This window comes from Ambystoma mexicanum, chromosome 10 (assembly GCF_040938575.1).
Source record: "Ambystoma mexicanum isolate Mex_15411 chromosome 10, UKY_AmexF1_1, whole genome shotgun sequence".
NCBI lineage: Eukaryota > Metazoa > Chordata > Amphibia > Caudata > Ambystomatidae > Ambystoma > Ambystoma mexicanum.
In genome coordinates, this window is record NC_090932.1 from 62,184,618 (window position 1) to 62,198,761 (window position 14,144).

The 14,144-nt window shown below is 48.8% G+C and overlaps 1 protein-coding gene across 1 annotated transcript in view; it reads right to left on the reverse strand.

The window, feature by feature from the left end:
* Positions 1-9,770, reverse strand: part of LOC138492811 (mucin-4-like) — a 50,914-nt gene extending 41,144 nt beyond the window's left edge. The window contains exons 1-3 of the mRNA XM_069620164.1: positions 9,686-9,770; positions 8,334-8,458; positions 5,842-6,009 (exon numbers count right to left, since the gene is read on the reverse strand). Of these exons, the coding sequence (XP_069476265.1) occupies positions 5,842-6,009; positions 8,334-8,458; positions 9,686-9,770 (378 nt within the window). The remainder of the gene's footprint in view (positions 1-5,841; positions 6,010-8,333; positions 8,459-9,685) is intronic.
* Positions 9,771-14,144: the final 4,374 nt, after the last annotated feature.

Sequence of the window (14,144 nt, forward strand, 5' to 3'; positions counted from 1 at the left end):
ATTCAAGTCATAATAACATAGTTCCAGCAAAACAAGTGAAAACCACGAGTGATTTTGGACACATACAGGTTTAGGGGGTCAGGTTACGGCTGGGGGGGGGGGTACAACGTTATTAGTATAGAATTGTGGCCAGGTTGGTGGTTACTAGGAGGCAGTCGCTTGACTGCCGGTTTGGCTCTGAGTGGGCGTTTGTGGTCGGGCCTAACGACTGCTTGTTGGGTTTCAGATTAAAGGGAGGATCGTTCGCGCGCAACGGAGGGTGCATGGGTGGAGGTCTGAAGGGGGTTAATTTCTTGCTTACAAGGCAGGGCAGTTGCAACCACGGGATGGGGCAGTGCTAGTGACCAGACCGTGCCAGGTGCGAAATGCTTGTTGTCGTTACCGTTTGGGGTGATGCTCTGGGTAGCAGGCAGAGCCCTCTGGTGGACACAGTTGGTTGCCGGGCAGCATGGTTACACTGGCGACGCCACATCCATTTTGGGAATTCAAGCTAAGGTCGCGCATGATTAGCTATGATTAGACAGAGCATTTTGGGCATGGGTGCATGGGCAAACACGCCCTCTCCGGAAGGGGAAGCGATGGAGCGGCACGGGTGCAATCTCCGCCACAGGCTTAGATGTGGGATGGACAATGGCGCGGGTTAGACTATGGTGAAGGTAGGGCGCGCAAGCCTGATCCCCCTCTCTCTCTGGTAGGAGAAGGGTGCTCGGGTGGGCGAGGGAAGGGGGCAAAGGGAGGGGGTCACTAGGAGGGGCAGAGTACGCGCACATTTACAGGGGGGTTGCTAGGAAGGGGGAGTGGGCGATTGTTGAGGGTACACGGGAGGGGGGATGGAGGAATTGGCAGGTCTTTCAGCACACTGAAAGGACAATACATAGCCCTGGAGTATGGTGTTTTGGGGGGGGGGCAACAACAGTTTGTCGACTCGCTCAACGTGTTTCTTTCATCCTTCAGGGTCCACCTGACAGCTCACGTACCACACAGGGAGAGGAGCCGGGGTATTTTGCGCACCAGGTGGCAGCAGCGGCGAGCCCCCTAGTTTGGGTTAGGAAGACAGGGTCGCCAGGCTTCATCTTCTAATGATGGACCGGGAGAAGATGGGAGACGAGCAGGCAGCAGTGGAAGCAAGGGTCGAGATCGGTCGCTTGCCGCATCCGCTTGAGATAATGAACGCAGAGGCCTGGGCAAGATTTGCAGTGCTGGCCAAGACCGAAGGATGGGAAACTGCGGTGGCCAGGATGGGGGGCCCACAGCCGGACGGCGAAGCAACCAGCTCCCGGGCTGCAGTCGCCTCCTCCTACTCGGGCTCGTCATCTCCTACAGGGAACAAGGTTAACCAGGCGAGTCCTACAGCCAACAATAACAAGGAGCGTGGACAGGCAAGGTCGAGCGAACGGTTTGGGGGCACCAACGCCAGGGGGTGGCGGGCTACCGGAGGACGTGTTCCGAGGGCAGGACACCCTGCAGTCATGTGGGAGCAGAGTGCAGGCCGGTAAAAGGGTGAGGCCTGATGAAAACCTGCTGAACTGGTTGGCGGCATTCAGAGTCATGGAGCAGATAATAACGGAGAAGGACCACGACCAGGGGCCAGCCCTTCAACACTACAGAGAATGCGTGGTGGAGGAACACAGAAAGTGGGGGGTCACGTTTTGGCGGAGGAACGACCTAAGGTTTAGGAAAAGCATGGAGTGTGACCACGGCTTGAGATGGGAGCACAAGCAGGTGGGGGTTTAGTGGCTAGGAGAAGGGGGGGTCAAACCGGACTGACAATAGAAGGGGCAGACGCAAGGGAGGCCAAGGCACGAACAATCGAAGGTATGGGGCCTACAGGACAATTCCCTTTTAAGGGGCACAAGGGCTCAGCCGGAACTCAGTTCTATCAGCAATCAGTACTAGATGGTAATGTAGACAATAATAATGGTCAAAAAATAAATGAGATTTTACAAAAGTGCATTACTTATCGTAGTTGGCGTGGTTCACCAAACTGGGGAAATTCCTAATCAGCAGGGGCTTTGGGTGGGTCAAGCATGCCTGGTTTAGTTTGAAAACTGCGGGTTGCTTCGGGGAGGAAAAAGTTAACTTATCCGAAGTTGGGGGTAAGGGCAATGGTGTACAACCTAAAGGATGCTCTGCAGGGGATGGGCTGCAATTGAACAGCGGTGGGGGGGCAGGGGTGAGTGTCGATTTGGGTTTTTTTTTTTTTTGCAAATAAAGGAAGCCTTTAGGGGCCCGAAACGCCCCCACCCCCACCTAAATCTGGGAGGGGGGTCTCCATTTATGGAACGGAACGGTCAAGGGAAGACCTCTTTCGGCACGCCGCTGCCAGGTCAGTTGGCCCTCCTGCACATGTAAGCTGCAAACAGTCAGGAGGAGCACCAGCGGGGAAGGCTGCGACACAAGTCATCACGCCACCGGTTGTCAGCCGGAGGGCCTGCGTGCCTGTTGCGGACGGAGTGAAAGGGGTGAAAGGCGCATTGATAGTTTAACCGGGGATTCCTGAGCTAAGGCGACCAGGTGCATGAGGGGGAACTCACTACGGCCGGTGGCCCGCTGTGAGTCATGGCGGTGACACCGGTCGCAGCGACTGGTCTTTGGCAGACAAGCCCAGCGGATGTTACCTGGTGTTCCCATTAGAAAGTACTGGCGGAGACCACAAGGGGAACTGCACAGCCATCAGTTTATTAAGAACGGCGCCCAGGAGTATTAGACTCAGGGGAGGCCCACGTTAATGGGGAGGGTTAGGGGGCTTGGAAGACCTTTCCAACTCCAAAAGTGGGTGGGGGAAATGGGAAGTGCATCGTTGGAAACTGAAAATTGCAAAGCATCAATGAAGTCAGCAAGGGGGGGGTGAATTGAAAGTTTGCACTGTAAACGGGGCTCCGGCAAGTACGTTGGTAACTGAGGGGAAGGGGGGGGCCCTGGGAGATAGGGGGGGCTCAAGAGAAGGGGGCCCTTTGGGATTGGCAGCTTAAGGAGATCAAAAAGAAACCTGGGGGGAGGGCCTTGGAGTGCGGGGGCTAGGGGCCAGGAGGAGCAGGGGGGTTAGTTGGGGTGGACCCCCCTTAGCGAAAGGCGGGGGAAGAGGAGGGGGATAAGAAGGATGCTGGGGCTCTGGGGGATAGGTATGCGCTTGATGGATGGGGCTCTCTAGAACAGGAGGGCGCGATGGGGGCCGGAGGGGATCGGACAACTAAGGTAGCGGGGAGAGCTCGGGCTGATCGGGGTCTTGGCTGAAAGGGGGAGAGGGGCTCCCTGGCAGGATGGGCTGGAGGAAGACCTGTTTGGGGAGAGAAAGTTAACTATGATCAATAAGCCAACCCGGGGAAACGGGAAGAGAGAATCCAGGGGAAAGGGAGCAAGAAGGGGAAAAGAAGACCGGAACGCATCCTTTAGAAGGAGCCTAAGCGGAAATGAAGAATGGAAAGAAAGTAAAGCACGAAATAAAAAATTGCACTTAAATAGCGTTGGGGAAAGAAATGAAAAAAGAAAAATTGCAAAATAAAGAAATGGCCAAAGGGTAGAGAGGGACTGCTGAGGAAGGGACTGGGCGCCCGCGTCGGGTCCCCCAAGGACCCGAGGGGGCGGGGGGGGAAAGTTGCTTGCTCTCAGAGTAGAAAATCCTGAGCGTGAACGGAACACCTGTAAGCTAACTCCTGACTTTATGTGTAATAAAGTTTGCTGTGGCAATTTTTCTCCCACTCATCCTACTGGTCTCTGCCTATCCTTTGGGTGGATGGGGGTTGGGTTGCTTTGGGAGGAGGGTAGTTGGGAAGGAGTGAGAGTCGGATTGTGGAATGAGAGCTGGGGGGCGGGGGGGTTATTGGGAGCAGCATGGGCGGCCACCGTGCCACCCCACTGAGGGTGTCGGCGCTACGACGGGCTCCCGCGCCCTACGAAGGAGGGCCCCTCGGCGGGGGCCCCCCCTTAGTGACGACTGCCTCACAAGGCACGGTGGCGCGAGGAGTGGGGGTGAGGGGGGGTGTGCGCCAGGCATCACTCCACCCTGGTGAGGGAGTGGAGGGGTGGGTGACGTCATCACCCGCGCGCCCATTTGGGGCTTAAATACACCCGGTCTGAAGACGCAGGGTCTCTCTCTGCCGGCTTCCCTCCTACGTTGCCCTCCCGCCCTCCCTCTTTACAATGTTGTACTGATGTGTGATGTTTTTTCTTGCAGACAAGCCCAGCGGATGTTACCTGGTGTTCCCATTAGAAAGTACTGGCGGAGACCACAAGGGGAACTGCACAGCCATCAGTTTATTAAGAACGGCGCCCAGGAGTATTAGACTCAGGGGAGGCCCACGTTAATGGGGAGGGTTAGGGGGCTTGGAAGACCTTTCCAACTCCAAAAGTGGGTGGGGGAAATGGGAAGTGCATCGTTGGAAACTGAAAATTGCAAAGCATCAATGAAGTCAGCAAGGGGGGGGTGAATTGAAAGTTTGCACTGTAAACGGGGCTCCGGCAAGTACGTTGGTAACTGAGGGGAAGGGGGGGGGCCCTGGGAGATAGGGGGGGCTCAAGAGAAGGGGGCTCTTTGGGATTGGCAGCTTAAGGAGATCAAAAAGAAACCTGGGGGGAGGGCCTTGGAGTGCGGGGGCTAGGGGCCAGGAGGAGCAGGGGGGTTAGTTGGGGTGGACCCCCCTTAGCGAAAGGCGGGGGAAGAGGAGGGGGATAAGAAGGATGCTGGGGCTCTGGGGGATAGGTATGCGCTTGATGGATGGGGCTCTCTAGAACAGGAGGGCGCGATGGGGGCCGGAGGGGATCGGACAACTAAGGTAGCGGGGAGAGCTCGGGCTGATCGGGGTCTTGGCTGAAAGGGGGAGAGGGGCTCCCTGGCAGGATGGGCTGGAGGAAGACCTGTTTGGGGAGAGAAAGTTAACTATGATCAATAAGCCAACCCGGGGAAACGGGAAGAGAGAATCCAGGGGAAAGGGAGCAAGAAGGGGAAAAGAAGACCGGAACGCATCCTTTAGAAGGAGCCTAAGCGGAAATGAAGAATGGAAAGAAAGTAAAGCACGAAATAAAAAATTGCACTTAAATAGCGTTGGGGAAAGAAATGAAAAAAGAAAAATTGCAAAATAAAGAAATGGCCAAAGGGTAGAGAGGGACTGCTGAGGAAGGGACTGGGCGCCCGCGTCGGGTCCCCCAAGGACCCAAGGGGGCGGGGGGGGAAAGTTGCTTGCTCTCAGAGTAGAAAATCCTGAGCGTGAACGGAACACCTGTAAGCTAACTCCTGACTTTATGTGTAATAAAGTTTGCTGTGGCAATTTTTCTCCCACTCATCCTACTGGTCTCTGCCTATCCTTTGGGTGGATGGGGGTTGGGTTGCTTTGGGAGGAGGGTAGTTGGGAAGGAGTGAGAGTCGGATTGTGGAATGAGAGCTGGGGGGCGGGGGGGTTATTGGGAGCAGCATGGGCGGCCACCGTGCCACCCCACTGAGGGTGTCGGCGCTAAGGGTGAAGATCCAGGATCCTTGTGCTCGTCCATGATGCCCACATTGACTGGACTGAAAATACGCAAACACAGAGAGTGCTCAGATCTCCATCCTTGGCGGTTGTCACGAGCGCTAGATAAGGGCATCTATAGACCTCTAGGCGCTGACTAGAAGTAGGACGGACATCGCAACCCACCAATGACCTTCGGATCTCCAATGTGCACATTGTGAAGATTGTGAACCTATTGTGTACGTGTACATCAGGGCCATGCTCTTCTGGTGGCAAATGATATCCTACAAGGAGGTGGCTTGGTGCAATGCAGTACTCAGGAGGAAAAAGGTTACAGGGTTACCCATTTCATGGGTGGCTTTTGCTTCTCCAAAAGACAGCATTTGCAATGTTTCCTCACCATGTAGTAGAGGTCCCCCATGCCTGCTGAGAAATCGGCATTAGCCCAGAAAGGTGCAATCATTGCTTGAGTGGCCCGGGAACTAGGAGGAAAGTAGAAAGGGTTGGCGTAGGTGGGCACGGCACCGTAGGCGTTTTGCTGGAACACAATGACTCCATTGTCAGAGAACTGAAACAATAAAAGAACACAGAGGGTTAATGTTTTTTTTTTTTACTTTTCTTTATTGGCAAGCAGTAGTGGCAGCTACACAGAAAAAAAAGCATGTACAGATGCATTTTAATACACTGATTCCTTTTTTTTCACATTACAATCGAGATTTGTTTAGCAGAATGAATTATTAGCCTGGTGTGTAGCACAAAGTAGGGGTATAGGTTAGTCTTGTAGAGTTGGTGAGTGAGGGGAGTCCAGTTCCGTATCCTCTTTATTGTTAAGATAACTGCAAAAGGCTGTCCATATATTTCTGGGGCCGGACTGCACTGGGAGAGTGTTGATATAATCTCCTTCACAGGCCTGTGTCCATGTGAGTGTGGTCAGCCGCATCTGAAACGTAGGTGGGGAGTGGTGATTCCAACATTGTAATAAAACATTTTTTGGCCACCATGACACTTACATTTAAGAATGTAGACATGTTCTTCATTGCTTCCCCATTCCATATCCCAAAGAGTATAGCCAGTGGATCTGGGCTCACTGTGGTCTCGATTATCTCTGAGAGGGCTTCAAGTACTGCCTTCCAGAACGTGTAGAGTGCATTGCAGGACCAGAACATGTGTGTATGATCAGCGTTCCCAGATTTGCATCTAGGACAAGTGTGTATCTGCTCATGTGTGAATTTCGCCACCCGGTGAGGGTTAATGTTTTTAAAGTCTGATGGATTTTGAAAACACACATCTATATTTTACATGTGGACACAATGAAATACCTGTGCAATATGTCACATTGTTGCGAAGATTAATATTTCGGAGCACTGTTGTAGCTTTATAGTGGTATGAATAGTCACACTATTCTTTTTTGTGTGATAGACAGTATTATAGAATCATTGGCCAATGGGCACACTGGGGAAGACATGGGTGCATGCCAAAGGTCTACTTCACCCCCATTGCAGCCATTCACAGTAAATACTTTCACAATGGCGAGCCTTCAGCTGCAGGCCATGTCCAGAGGCTGCTTTGATCGAGGCATAGTTTTTTTGCCCTCTCGTGTCTATCACCAAAGTGCCCGCCTACAGGCCATGCTCTGCTGTCATGCCCAGTGGCGACCTTGGCATTGTCGCTGAAACCCTTAATCCACCCAATGCACCCATTAACATAAATCCCAAACCCCTGATTCCTACTGTGACCCCTCAGGCCAAGCCCAGTGGCTGAATTGGCCAGAGCACCCTGTAAACCTTCAGGCCTGGAGACCATTTGCCACCCAATAGGCCTAAAGTACATGGCCCACTGCCATAGTCAGTCCTACTGTGGGTGGGCCTCACTTGACCGCTGAAACACCCACGAACCCAGTGGGTGTGTCCTGTGGCCATGCCCAGTGGCTACTTTGACCAGAGTAGACCATGGCTACTCGCTACTGGGGGAGATTCGGGGGACTCGGGGCATGACCCAAGTGCATGCCTTCAGGCCATGCATGGGGTTGGTTGTAGCACACAGTGCCTACAGCCAGCCTACTTATGAATGCATTAGTGATGTGCAAGCACTTATCACTAAGCTATTCATTAGTTAGGGTTACCCACTTGGGCGCATAGCTGAGATCAGCCTCTGGCAAGACCTCATTTTGCAGCTCTGTTGGGGAGCTCGGAAGTGATATATGAACTCAAGCGTTCATGAAAATAATGCATGTTTCTATTCTTTGCAGGAGAATGCTGCCAGGGCACTATACAGTCTCTAAGGACCAGTGGCGTGTCCAGATCCTTTTAACTGGGGTGGCCCAAGTGGGGCACTGACATATGCAGGGGTGGCATGAAGTAAGAGCCCACACACACATAATGATCATGGTTTAGGATAATGGGGTGGCACTTGGGGTGGCCAATCAGATTCCAGGTGTGGCACGTGCCACCCCAGGCCACTCCGTGGACTTGCCACTGGTAAGTACCCCTGACAACATTATGCTTTTCCCGTGCCTATAACCTGGCAGGGGATCACACTCGCAGGGGAAAGAGGTGTATCACAATTGCACTTCAAAGCATTCAGTTAAAAATCAGGGTGAACTCTCAATTGCACCTGTCACGCCCCCTCTCCACCCAGGTCTTGCCACTGACTGGCCCTCATTCATAGCATCGCAAATTGCTTTTTGAGAATCAGGAGCATGCAGTTTGCCTTTTTTCTGTGCATCTATGTGTGCCCCTTGTATGTGCAGATGCAGAGAAGTGCTTTGAGAGTCAGGCCTAGTAAGCGCAAAGCAGAGCATTACACCGAAGTCGCGCTTTGAGGGGCCTGTGCTGTGTTTACACGTTCATTCAGTACATGGCGGCAGGAGCCAGGAGTGGGGGGGGTACTTACGTAGAGGTAATTATAGAAGGCGGTGTCGAAGGCAAACCCCATGGGGATGTTGATAAGCGGACTTGCAAAGTTCGTGAGGCGCCTGGTGATTTTAGTGTCTCCCTGGTATTCAAAGAGACGGTTCTCTGAAAAAAGAGCAAACAAAAAGTGAAAAAAGAGCAAACAAAAAGTCATACCAGAAATATGGCTGGCAAACACAATGTCCAAGAAGAAAAAAAACAAGCAAAAAGTCACACCAGAAACAAGGCTACAAGCAAAATGTCACACCAGAAACAAGGCTGGCAAACACAATGTTCAAGAAGAAAAAAAAACAAGCAAAAAGCCACACCAGAAACAAGGCTGGCAAACACAATGTCCAAGAAGAAAAAAAACGAGCAACAAGTCACACCAGAAACAAGGCTGTCAAACACAATGTCCAAGAAGAAAAAAAAACAAGCAAAAGGTCACACCAAAAACATGGCTGGCAAACACAATGTCCAAGAAGAAAAAAAACAAGCAACAAGTCACACCAGAAACATGTCTGGAAAACACGATATCCAAGAAGTAAAAAAACAAGCCAAAAGTCACAGCAGAAACAAGGCTGGCAAACACAATGTTCAAGAAGAAAGAAAAACAAGCAAAATGTCACACCAGAAACAAGGCTGGGAAACACAATGTCCAGGAAGAAAAAAAACAAGCAAAAAGTCACACCAGAAACAAGGCTGTCAAACACAATGTCCAAGAAGAAAAAAAAACAAGCAACAAGTCACACCAGAAACAAGGCTGTCAAACACAATGTCCAAGAAGAAAAAAAAACAAGCAAAATGTCACACCAAAAACATGGCTGGCAAACACAATGTCCAAGAAGAAAAAAAACAAGCAAAAAGTCACACCAGAAACAAGGCTGTCAAACACAATGTCCAAGAAGAAAAAAAACAAGCAACAAGTCACACCAGAAACAAGGCTGTCAAACACAATGTCCAAGAAGAAAAAAAAACAAGCAAAAGGTCACACCAAAAACATGGCTGGCAAACACAATGTCCAAGAAGAAAAAAACAAGCAACAAGTCACACCAGAAACATGTCTGGAAAACACGATATCCAAGAAGTAAAAAAACAAGCCAAAAGTCACAGCAGAAACAAGGCTGGCAAACACAATGTTCAAGAAGAAAGAAAAACAAGCAAAATGTCACACCAGAAACAAGGCTGGGAAACACAATGTCCAGGAAGAAAAAAAACAAGCAAAAAGTCACACCAGAAACAAGGCAGGCAAACACAATGTCCAAGAAGAAAAAAATCAAGCAAAAAGTCAGGCCAGAAACAAGGCTGGCAATCACAATGTCCAAGAAGAAAAAAACAAGCAAAAAGTCACACGAGAAACAAGGCTAGCAAACACAATGTCCAAGAAGAAAAAAAACAAGCAAAATGTCACATCAGACACAAGGCTTGCAAACACCATGGCCACGAACACGTTCACTAAACAAGTATCCCCAAAGAAATACCCCTTTAACAAAAAATGAAAACGAAAAAAAGGACTGATTTACAAATATGTTTTCAATGGGACTTTCCCATGTTAAAACATTTGTGTAAATCAGGCCCAAAGTTTTTACATTTCATATCCGTAAAAAAAGGATGCAGAAATAACAATAATCTACAGTCACCTGCTCGTTAAGACCTCCCACAACCCCCACTACAAATGTGCTTCCTGATCCCACATAGGCAGGAGGCTCCTCCTCCCACCCAGATGAAGTCAGCCAACCAATGCATTCCTAGGGCTTAGGAATGCACGCAACAGTGAGAGATGCAGGGGTGGGCTGCATGTGTGCCCCTTTTACCCGGACCCCACTCGCCTGCAGGCACATCCTTGTGTCAGTTAATGATGGGCGTCGGGGAAACATGGGGGAAAGCCCGCGAGGTCCACTTTGCCCCTCGAATCCTGCTCATTGCAAATTTGCTGGTAGGTGTCGAAATGCTGAGACACCTGGGGACAAATTCACCTCCACAGGGTTTTATACAATTTCTCCCAAAGATGGTGGATGTTTCGACACGTGATTGGTGTGTGCATAAAAGGTGGACGAAATCACAAAAAGAGGCCATGTATTTCAGCAGGATTTTTAAGGACCTGCTTTGCCAGAATTTGACACCAAAGGTAACTGACTTTGAACAGAGAATCCTACTTTTAACAGTGCTCTGCTAGAAGAAGCAACTCACCAGGCAAAGTTTCACGTGCACTGTTACTGATTATAACCACAAATCATGATAGTCCAGCCCCCCCCCCATTCCCCGTGGTGCACAGCACTTCCGTACCTCTGCAGGTAAAGCCATCCCCTTTGTAGCCGGCCAGGCAGGAGCAGTGATACGATCCGATAGTGTTGGTGCAGACTGCCTTGGGATCACATCTGTTGAGGCCGGTGGTGCATTCGTTCACATCTGCAGGAGAAAAGATGGTTCCTGTGTCACTTTTCAGGTTAGGGACAGGCATCGACCGCGCAGTGACTAAAATTTTGTGTGGATGATGAGGAGTGCAATGTCTGTAAGTGTGAGCACAAGGGGGCCACAATGTGCCCAGCTGAACAATGCTCCAGCAGACATCACAGTGCCCTCCTGCGCTGTACATCAACAATGAAGATCAGGTTGCTAGGTGGCATGCTTGCCATTGAATGGGTGGTGGGTGGCGTCATACTCTCCAGGACCCTCTTTCCATTCTCAGCGAGAAGACCTTTGCAGGACGTGCTTTTTTCTGATGTAGCAAAGAAGGGATGTGCAACATATGTGTCGATTTTGCTTTTCGAATTTTTGTGAAACGATGCATTCAATTTCCGCAATTTCCTTAAATTGGTGAAAACAATCAGTCCTTTTGCAGTAAATAAATTCCACAAAAATGAGTTTTGTAGTTTTCCAAGACCGACAACACTGTTGACAGTAGTGAGCAAAGGGACAGTTCCTGGAGATTTTTCTTATCAAAGCTATCACTTTGCTAAGTCTATTAGCAGCAATAGTTTATCTGCAGTGTTTCTCATAGCAAAGTAGCAAACCAAATTGACTAGTTTTAAACCAGAGGATTCAATTCATGTTTCTGATTACAAACACCCAACCAATCATTTATTTGCAGGATTTCTTATCAGCTAACTACGGGGAAATGCTTTACTTGAGTTTCCTACTTATTTTGCTGATACAAATTCTGCAAATTATGATTTTCTATCCACCAAATTAAGTGATATCTTCACGCTACAGTTATCCACCTATTTTGTTGTAAAAGAACTTTGCAAAATCTAGTTTATAGGATTCAGCAATTTCAACAAAGGTCCAATTGGAAAAGCTATTATAAATTTTGCTATTTCATGAAGTGAATTTTGACCAATTATGCTAGCAGTTTAAACTTTGCCCACGCCTACTTTCAACCATACAGAAATCAATGGATACACCTCTGGCTAACAGGGATTCATAATTTTCTAACAAACCCTATAGAAGTGGTAACTTTAGGAATCTGCTGTGGCGTCCCTCAGGGTTCCATTCTCTCCCGCTCATCTGTAACCTCTGTTTGGAAGAGTTGGGCTCACTCTTAGATGTCCCCAATGTCGCCATGCACCATCACAGAGATCACACGCAGTTGCACTTGAAGGTCAAGGGCCTAAAAGATATCACTCACCTTCACTCATGCCTTGCAACCATTCAACCAAGGTTGACAAGACTTTACTTAAAGCTAACCTCCACTAAGACTGAATTTGTACTCACGGCACCGCCCCTTCAAGCAAGAAGCCACTCAAAGTTTTTTGCGTTGTACAAAATGTGCTTGGTCGCTTTGAACCCTAATCACATCTACTCAGCAAAGTCCCATGGTTTCATTGTGGATAGCAATCTACCCTTCCAACATCACATCACAGAAAAGGCTCTAATGGATTGTTAACAGATCTCTCCTCTCTGCCACCTCACGCTCTTCCACTGCCTGCAGGACAGATGAAAGGTCATGCAGGCCCGAGTGACCTTGCGTATCAATGGAGATAATGCATTTACTTATCACCTGGAACCCCTCAAAGTGGACCACTACCGCCGTAGCTTGCCTCATCACCAGCTCCACGACATTTGACTACATCACCCCAGCCTTGCTTGAGTTACACTGGCTTCCCATACCAGCTAGGACCTGGTTCAAAACCCCTTGCCTCACCCACAAGGTAACCACCGCCAGTACTCCAGCCTATCTTCATTGGCTGCCGGTTGCTTAGAGTATCAAATTCAAAGCCACATGCTTGGTACACTGTGCCTATGAGGATCGGGGGCGGAATATCTCCAGGATACATTCTGCCCTTATGTACCAGGCCGTGCACTTTGCTCTGCTGATGCCTGTCTGCTACTGGTCCCTAGGTAGAGACTTAGCCGGATTGGTGGCCAAGCTTTCTCGGTCGCAGCCTCCTTGCTGTGGAATTCTCTGCCCTTTAAGCTTCACCGTTTGCCTAATAACTTTATTTTTCAGCGAGCGTTGAAAACTCATCTTTTCTAAATAACTCTCTGTCCCACAGTTCTGCTGAGTAGCGTCAAGGAGCCCCTGTGGTGAATGTTGCAATCTACAAATAAATAAACATACCTGATGGTGAAACTAAAAACAATGGGTGGCACATGGTCATTTGACAGAAAGAACAACACCAGATTGTAAACTAGACTGACTTGCCAGGAGAAAACTAGTAAACAGTCCTTCTCGTGCTACGCTCCGATCCTCTGGAAATGCTCCACGCCACTTTCAGTTTAGAAAAGACCTGAAGACCTGGCTCTTCCAACAACACCTTGGCATAACGTACATTTCGCCTCTCTCCTGTACACCCCATCCGTACATTGTACTGTGATCATTGTTAATAATGTTTACTTGATGAGGGGTTACGTTAAATTGCAATGACCTATTCAGCGCTCATTCATTTATTTAAATGGATGGAAGGCAGTGGAATGAATGACCTACTCAGTGCTCCGCTGCTCCCGAGCTATGTTCAAGCTATAACAATGTGTAATGATAATATAATAATGTTAAATATGCAAACGCAAACCCACATAACTAAGAGTCGTGTGAACATGTGGAAGTTGCAGAACTGGAGCGATTCAATCAAAAGGAGCAAAGTTTTATAATAAGGACCTAAAAATCAAATGTGCAGTAAACAGTGAACGGTGCTGCACATTACAATGAAGAGGATAAAACACCTTCATGAAAGTTAAAGAAATTAACAGGAAACCTAAACAGCCTTAAGAAGAGAGAAAAGTTCTGTGTATCTGATTCACAGATGCGTTTTATAATGGTGCAATCCCATTGGAAAAAGCTCAGTGAATCAGGCCCTTAGTGTCCAAAATGGAACTGCAGACTAGAGCTTACCCTACCTAAAATGCTAGTATATTATCAACATTTTGCAGAATGTTTCTATCCTCATTTTTGGTCTTCTTCAGGCGGAAAGTCACTTTATTATTTCATGTCTCATTATTTATATTTTTCAAAATACATTGCAATTTCCAGAAAGTTAAGAACACTGTTAACTGGTTGAGATACTACACAACCGAACCGTGAGAAGTTAATGCAATATCTCACTGAGTAGTCCTTACCTCAAAAGACACAATGGACGTAAGAGAGCAAAATGTCACTTTTCCTTTTCTGCTGAGTGGAAATAGTGCCAGGGCTTGTGAGTCAAGTAGCTGCCAATGAATATGTGGGCTCTTTCCCATCCTAATCTGTGAGAATTAATGTGACATTGTGTTGTCTTTTCATGCATGAATTGTACTAATGGTTGATTGTTCCCAACACCGAAATATGGCATTAATGCAAGCGTTCACTCGCCACTGTCGGCGGCCATTATTCTAG